Consider the following 9,077-nt stretch of genomic DNA (forward strand, 5'->3'; position numbering starts at 1 on the left):
CAGTTATTTCAATTTTATATAATCATTATAAATTTGTAAAGTTATACATTATAAAAATATCTTTTTATATAATAAAATTTATTGAATTTTAAATATAAAATTACAAGGAAAATAAACAATTTTTCTATAAATAAAAAAAACATATATATATAATTATAAAGGAATTTATTAAGAAATAAGTATCAATTATAAATATAATGATAAAAATGTCGAAGAAAAAATAAAAAATTCAAATTAATGGAAAAATTATATAAGTTTCAAGGTTTCTACTTCAGTATTCAACTAAATATTACAAATATAAAATTTAAATACATAAAAAAAAATTATCAAATTTTTTTTTTAATTTTTATTATTTTTGCTGCAATTTAATATATATCTCAGCATTTAACATAATCTTAAACAAAATGACGCTGAATACAAGAGACTGGTATTTTCGTAGGATAAAATGCAGTTCTTTCAGGAACCGTGCATTTGGTCACGTACAAATTACAGCAACCCTTTGTTAAACGATAGAATAAAGACTTAAAACGTGAGAAGGAAGAAGCGAGCAGACAGCACAAAATTGCTGATATTGATTGCAATAATATCCTGTTATATTGCCTTATGTAATTTCATATGCAAATTTATTTTTATGTATAAAATGAATTTGAAAATATGAAAAAAATATGTAAAAATATAATTTCGATTATTATATATCAACTTTTATTCTTTATTAAATATAATAATTAAATTTTTTTATTCATTTTAATTTTTAAATTCTATTGTCTTACTTTTCATTTAGAAAGTAGTACAATCTATTATTAGTTATAGTTTGCAAATATCATCTAATGATACTAATAATATTAACATAAATAGTAGAAATTCGTTATATTTTAGTTATCTATAATATATTAAAAATGTCATAAAAAAATGAAAATTATTTATTCAGAATTTCGACGTGCAGTTATCTTTTTTATTGAATTTACGAATATTAAATATAATATAAGATAAATATGTTTTATTTTATGATATTCGAGATTTGTTTACATCAAAAAAATAATGAAAGAAATGAATACATACTTATTGGAAATATGAAACTTCCTATAATTTTCTTCTTTAAAAAAAAATATATATTCATTAATTTTATATATAAAATAATTCTAAACATGATGTTATTATTCAGAATACAAATTTTGTTCGTATAAATTCTGCATATGATCCTTCTGTCGACCTCAGTGTTCAATTGAATTTAACGATCAAATTAAACCGATTTACTTTCATTATGATATTCGAGGCGAAGAAGAGATCGGCCAAAACAGAAAAGAAAAAGAAAGATGTAAGCAAATAACGGTAATGGTTTTAAATCATCACAAATTTTGAAATAAAATATTATCGGAAGAAAAACTAAAAATTTTTATAATTATACATTATAAATATATGAAATTTTTTTTTATTATAATTCATATTTTTTGAATATTAGATAGAAATATCTTGTTATATGCTATTTTCGTATGCTTGAAATTCAAAATATTTGCTATTATTTTCATAATAAATAAAATTAAACAGAAAAAAAGAAATAAAAAATAAAATCTGTGATAATTTTTTTTATAAATTTTTTTTTTATTTCTTAATTTTAAATATATACATTCTAAGCATAGAAAATAAATTATTAAAAAATAGAAAGAATCGAACGTACAACAGTAGCCCTCATCGCTGAACGCAGGAGCATGCACTATGGAAACAGGGTATACAATATATTGTGGTATATAAAGGGGGGAGTTTGAAGCAGCCGTCGGTCCCCCACCGTTTCGATCCCCACCTCCTGGGCCCTCTCCTACTCGTTTCTACTCCGGCAGTCCCCCTAGCAGATCGAAAGAGTTTCCCTCTCGCCCCTCTGCTGAACAACAAGCCACTGACTTCTCGTCAGTCGACGTTGAAGACTGCTACGTACATACGTGTATATGCTCGACACAATTCGGTGTTGGCTACTCGCAACCCGTTCATCGGACAATCTATCTGCACGATATATTGAGAGAAAAAATTCTGCGCGAAGAGGAGAGAGAGAGAGAAAGAGAAGGAGAAAGAGGGGGTTCGTGGCACGCTGAGAGAGTTCAAGGTGTTACACAACTTTGCGTCAGGCTGTGTTTCTCTCTGAGAAATCCTCGACTGACGAAAAAAACAGCAGCAGATTGATAGTGAGTGTCGTAGCTTTGACACAAAGCGAAAAATCAATCGGTTTAGTGGCGTGACATAGCGCGATTACGGAGATCGAGAAAACTAGACGAAACGAGCGCGCGTCTCGATTACATGTAGCTCTAGCTATCAAGGAATCACAGAGATCACGTGGAAAAAGACATACAATCGATCCAGAAAACACTGTTTGCTTCCAGTAACACGCACGGTTATTTGTTTACCACGACTCACCTGAACGTTTTCTGAACGTGTTTAACGCCTTCGAACCGATTGATTGGCGGCAAAAAATGTTGACAGGACACGTTTGTTTCGTTAACGCATTCCAGAATTAAATTCTTGCCAGAAGATAACCGTGTGCGTGTGTAAAGTCTAAAGTGGCCGTTCGCGATCTCGTTCAACGTGGTTCGGTGACCGATCGCGTGTGCGCGCGCGCACACTCTCTTCGGTCCGAAGAAAGAACAAGAAGCAGTGGTGGAGTAGGGCAGAAGAAAAGGAAGAAGGACGCCAAAGGAGAAGGAGAACCGGGAGAAAAGGAAAAGAGGGAGGCACGCCGCGTGGACACAGCCGTACGATCGTGTGTCTGTTTCGTTTCGTTTTACCGCTTTTCGAGTCTGAGCTGGTAGATGAAGACTCGGGAAAGTTTCAGTTAATATCCGATTTTTCCGATACGTGTTTCTCTTGTTTTTTTCTCTTTTGTTTTTTTTTCGTTCGTGAACGATTTTACCACGTGGGAATAATCGTGCAAAGGAAAAGAAAACATACGAGGATTGTAAACAACCTAACGCATCGTTTGATTAAAGAAAACAATCATGTATAAACTACTAGGAGGTCTTGGACAATACTTGAAATGGCAGGAAATCACAACAGATTCTATGGTGTTTCGGTTACACAACCACTTTACAACGGTGCTACTTTTCACGTGTTCGATGGTAATCACGGCCACCCAATACGTAGGCAATCCGATCTCCTGCATCGTTCAGGGTTTACCCACGCACCCTATCAACACTTATTGCTGGATAACTTCTACATTTACTATGCCGGACGCATTTAATCGGCAGGTGGGTAATCTGGTTTAACGACTACGTTCCTAATTTTCTAACTTAGATTCATATTTAATCACGGCACCACAGAGACCACTTATTTCTAACCTTCGAAACCTTGATGGGCATAGTGTGGGGTTACGAATCGTTGATAACTATAGAAAAATGTTATACCGACTGGTTTTCGATATAATAAAATTATAGAATAGATTTTATTTTTATATAACTGAAATAAAACAATTTAAAAAGACTTTAAATTAAATATATTATAAAAATTCAATTGTTAAATTCAAAACAAATTAATTATTAAAAATTATTTTAATATAATAATATGTAATAACATTAAATATTTATTTGTAATATTTGGTGAATAATACAATTTTATATTTTTTTTACATATTTATATTATGTAGATTATTTAATTTGCAATTTATTAATTAAAATATTTATTACTGTTATTAATTAATTATTTAAATAATCATAAATAATTTAGATTTTGTTATAATTAATAAATATATAAAAAATAATTTAGATAAATAATTTAGATATTTTGTTATAATTAAAAATAAAAATATACTTATTAATAATTGCAATATAATTGCAATAAAAATAATGAAGTTTGAAAAAATTTCTTGATGTAATAATAAATTTTCAAAAATTTTGCTTGATAATGTTAATAATATTGCTTGAAATGTTATTTTTTTTATTTTTTTATTACAAATAAAAAAAAATATAATATACCGATGGAAAAATTTTAGGATTTATACTAAAGTTATCTAATAACCTCAATAACTCATTTTTGTAACTTTATATATAATTATTCATTTTATATAAAATTTTAAATCTATGTAGTTTTAATGTATTTTGATATTAAATTTTGAAATGTCTATAAAAAAAATCAATATATATATATATATATATATTGATTTTTTATTATAAAATCAATTTTTTTCATTCAGTAAATATTACACTATAAATTTATGTTGAATATATTTAATTATATAAAATAGAGATAAATATTTGTCTAATATATTTTAATTTTCTTTACTTTTATCGAGTATCAAATAAATTCTTCTAAATTAATTCTTTTAAAATAAAATTTTTTATCTTTTCATTTCACTTCTCTTTTGATAACCGTTTCTGATACATCCTATAAAGACTATAGAAAATGCATATATAGTGAAAATATAAAATTAATCAACACATTTACACTCTTTCGTCGTTATTCTATTGTTAACAGAACATTTATTTCTTTCATTAGGTTGGTCTAGAGGTGGCGCATCCAGGAGTAGCGAACGACTTCGGCGATGTAGATGCGAGGAAATATTATACTTATTACCAATGGGTGTGCTTTGTGTTATTCTTCCAGGTAAAGGCTCGTTTATCAGTAATCTACCACGCGACAGATAAAACACAGACAGCTGCACGTGCCTTCTCGGTTAGGTTTTTCTTTACTGTTCTCATCTTTCTCGTATTGGATATCTGAAACTGACTCGCGGACAAAAATGCATGAGCGTAAAAAATTGACTTGACTTAAAATTTTATCATACTGATGATAATCTATTTTTTTTTGCAGTGCTATCAGTTTTTGTCTTTACCTGTCTTGAGAACTGCTTTGGCAGTAGTTTCGGTCTATTTGACGCCTTTATCGGTAGAGTCGAAAGACTAGATTAAATTAAGAAAAATCATCAGCAAGTTTGCACGCGTATATAATATAAAAAATAGGAGAATATAAAAAATAAAAATATAAAGAATAGAATTAAAACGATTCTGCACATGATTACATTAATAATTGTTAAAAATTGTCACTTGAAAAAATTTTGAAATTTGGAAAAGAGAAATTTCGATTTGTGTTGATTTCAGTTTCGATTCTACAAATATCCATTGATTCTGTAACAATTCTAATGGTTTATTATAATCCGTTATGTATATGTATATATATCATATTTGATTTAAAAATTTTGACTTTTAATTTAATTTTTTTTCAATTAAGCTTTGTAAGCAGAGATTTCAGATAGAAGAGTTTAGATAAACATAAATAGATGTGAAATTTAATTCTTCAGATTGAAGATATCTTAATTATACGTTTAAATCATAATAAAACAATAAATGATAACAAACAATGACTATATTCATGAATTAATGATTCAGGATTATTGATTTATTAATATTTGTTTAATACAAAATCGATATATAGGTGATATATAATCTTTATGGAATTATTATAGAATTTAAATAATATTATGTAATTATTTGTATAATAGGTTTTAAAAAAATGCTAAATTGAAAAAATTATTTTGAATATAATAAAATATTTAAATAACTAAATTTTTATTATTGCAAATTTTATAGATTATATAACTCTTTTTATAATATATCTCAATACTGGCATTATTGATTCTATTTATCTGAATATGAATTCATATTACTTAAATGAGAAATGATAGGTAATGAAGAGAATCAGAATACTCTTATATGTGCTCCAGTTACATGTAAGAACTGTTTGTCTCATGACTCCGTTCAGATAAAAGAAGTTCCATTGTAAATGTATATGTTTTTTACGTAACCATTGGAATTTCTTTCACTGATAAATGTAATATGAGATTTGCGTATATCGCGAAGAAATCAATATTATATTGGTCGCTTTATGCAAACTGCATAGCTTATACATGGATTATACATCATTGGTGTTTTCATAAATATATTATAAAATGATTGCTTAATTTAAGAAATGTTTTTTTGTGCATAATTTCATTCAAATATACATTTTCATGTTTAAAAAAAAATATTTTCTTTTAATCAACAAAATATTTATAATTTTTCACAGGCAGTACTATGCTACGTTCCACAATGGTTGTGGAATATGTGGGAGGGCGGTTTGATCAACGCACTGGTTATGGGTATGAATCACGGTCTCGATCACGAAGATAATATTCAAAGAAAGAAATCTACGCTTATGGTTTATTTAATGCAATATAGAAAGGTAAATTTATTTATATATTTATAAATGATAATATATATATAATATTATTTCAATTGAGTAAAAAAAAATTATATTCTTTAAGAATGAGAAATACTTTATAAAAATTATGAATTAATCTTTAATTTATAATGAATTTATCAATAATATCATAATTTATAATTGAATTTATCAATACTTTTTTAAAATACATATTTTTCATTAATTATATAATATTAGAAAATTAAATACAATTCTTTGAAAAAAAATTGTAAAATTTAATTGCTAATATAAAATTAAGAAAATAAAAATAATAATTGCTGATTAATTAATTTTTTTAAGTTAATTTTTTAATACTTTAAAACAAATTTTTATCAACCATGATACTTCAAAATCATATCTTGGGAGAAAGAACATAAAAGGTTAGCAAAGAAGAGAAAGAAGGCTGAGATGATTTGGTTAAATCCAATTTGCCTTCATTGAGTCCAATTTATGCCAATTCACCGATTGCTTGTTCTTCTTTCAGACACACAACACGTATGTGTACCGGTATTTCGCCTGCGAGGCCCTCTGTCTTGTCAATATTTTCCTTCAACTGTACCTGATGAATCGGTTTTTCGACGGCGAATTCCTCAGCTATGGACTGCGAGTTTTACAATTATCCGATGTCCCACAAGAAGAACGTGTAGATCCTATGGTCTACGTCTTTCCACGCGTTACCAAATGCATTTTCCACAAGTATGGTGCATCAGGAACCATACAGAAGCACGACTCTCTATGTATTCTACCGTTGAACATCGTCAACGAAAAAACGTATATTTTCATCTGGTTCTGGTATACTATTCTATCGATTTTGTTGATCGGCTTGATGGTCTACAGAGCCGCCATAATCTTCGCCCCAGCCGTCAGACCAAGATTGCTTCATCTGTCATCACGACTTCTCTCCATAGAAACCTGCAACAGTATCAGCAAGAAGATTGACCTTGGCGATTGGTGGCTTCTCTACATTCTCTCTTCTAACATGGACTCGTTGATTTACAGGGATTTCTTGCAAGAGCTTACTAAAAAAATGAGCGATTCACATTCAGTCGTTGCCTAGATTACATTTTGCTATTTTACAATTTAAAATTAAAAGACATGGATTGAAAGGTAATAGAATTATGGACTGATTCGTTGATTGGTCAATAGGCAGATTTTATATTTTCTGCTGAGAGATTATTTTACTTTAGAAAATTAAAGAAAGTTAAGTCGTTGAAAGAAAATATATATGTAAATCTGCGCATTTATATAAATGAAGCGAGAATTCATAAAGAGATATTTTCCTAACTTAGCGCTTAAAGAACGAAACAATTGCTATATACGACTGACGTAGAAAATGCGATGAAGACATTCCTAATGCCGCATTAAAGTGACCACTTTAGGATCTCTGTGTGTGTGCTTGTGCGTGCGTATTTGTGTGTGCGTATGTATATGTGGATATGGTAGCTGCGTGTTATGTATACTCACGCGTGTATCATCATTGTTTTTCAACGATTAGGTCTCGAGAGAATCGTTCTGTATCTTTTCATTTAGTGTTCGTTTTCCAAAGCAAGCAAAGCTATTTTATTTCTTCGAGTATTGCTCAAAGAAAATCGTTTCAGTAGGATTAGAAAAATTTCTTGATCGTGAGGATCTTAACGTGCAAGGATATATATTTTACTGTACAACATCTTTTTGCTATGAGATCATACTGGTTTTTTTAATTAATCTCCGTGGTTATGACAACACGTATATTGTGTCTTACGAAAGACGCTATTATGATACATTCCTGTATAGTGTATACAAATTAATTCATTAATTTTTTTTTTCTTCTTTAATATAAAGAAAAGATATATATTTTTTTTTTTTTTTTTTTAGTACATATACCGAATTTTTAAACATATATTTTATGTTAAAATACTTTAGGGATAATCTTTTTACGTGATCAAGTAATTACAATACCAATTAAAATTATATGTAATAGCTTGAATGTAAGAATTTTGGTATGGCTAAAATGAATATTTTATTTGGTGGATTTTCTACATATAGTTGTATTTTAATAGCGTTTAAAGTATACAGTATCTTTTTAATTAATAAAAAGAATACTGAAAAATCTTTAAATAATTGTTATTATAAAGTTGTTAATTAATTCTGTCCATTTTCGTGAAAAAATGGAAAAAAATGCATGTTGCATTTGTAAACATTCTATATATTGATCGACTATTTACCCATTTGTGTTCCATCGGCAAGGAAACATTGTCGAAGACTTCTATTAAACGTTTTTTCCAACACTATACTACTTTTCATTATGTTTCATTAATCAATATCTATGTCTACGACTTTATAAGCGTTAAACAATTTGTACCATATGCATGTATTTCCTATTGGAAAATAAGAACGAATTTTAAACACAGAAAGCCGAATTTTAACGGTACTATTTTATTTTAGGCGATTAATAAGCGATTAAATGAGAGAATTAAAGATTGAGAAATATGAATAATGTTTTATACGATTTTACAATTTATACTTATCTATTTTCAGTGATATTGTATGAAATGAAATATTCGTATAATAAGCACACCTATTGTTGTTCATTCCATTCAACGTTATTTAATCTTGGTTATAAGATTTTTATTTTCAATTTTTTCCTTGATAAAAATATGGAATATTTTTATTTCTGTCTTGATTTTAATCTTGTATTCAGTTTATTTGCTAGATAAGATATAGGCTGCCACAATGCAATGCTTTTTTTCTTGATCTTCAAAGTTTCACAGAAACTTAATTATTAATTATTACTACTAAGTAAATGTAAAAGACGTTGATAAATATATTGAAGAAAATATATATACTATAATTACGCATATAACTTTATATGCTTTTCTTTTAGT

At 28.0% G+C, this 9,077-nt stretch overlaps 1 protein-coding gene across 1 annotated transcript; it reads left to right on the forward strand.

Annotated features, from left to right (window-relative positions):
- Nucleotides 1-1,954: 1,954 nt before the first annotated feature.
- Nucleotides 1,955-8,480, forward strand: LOC122718660 (innexin inx1). The gene is made up of 4 exons (XM_043943884.1): nucleotides 1,955-3,230; nucleotides 4,474-4,581; nucleotides 6,040-6,195; nucleotides 6,698-8,480. Exons 1-4 carry the CDS (start codon nucleotides 2,982-2,984, stop codon nucleotides 7,268-7,270), a joined length of 1,086 nt encoding a protein of 361 aa, XP_043799819.1. The 5' UTR covers nucleotides 1,955-2,981; the 3' UTR covers nucleotides 7,271-8,480.
- The last annotated feature ends 597 nt before the right edge of the window (nucleotides 8,481-9,077 follow it).

This window comes from Apis laboriosa, unplaced genomic scaffold (assembly GCF_014066325.1).
Source record: "Apis laboriosa isolate Shangri-la unplaced genomic scaffold, ASM1406632v1 scaffold68_cov148, whole genome shotgun sequence".
Classification (NCBI taxonomy): Eukaryota; Metazoa; Arthropoda; class Insecta; order Hymenoptera; family Apidae; genus Apis; species Apis laboriosa.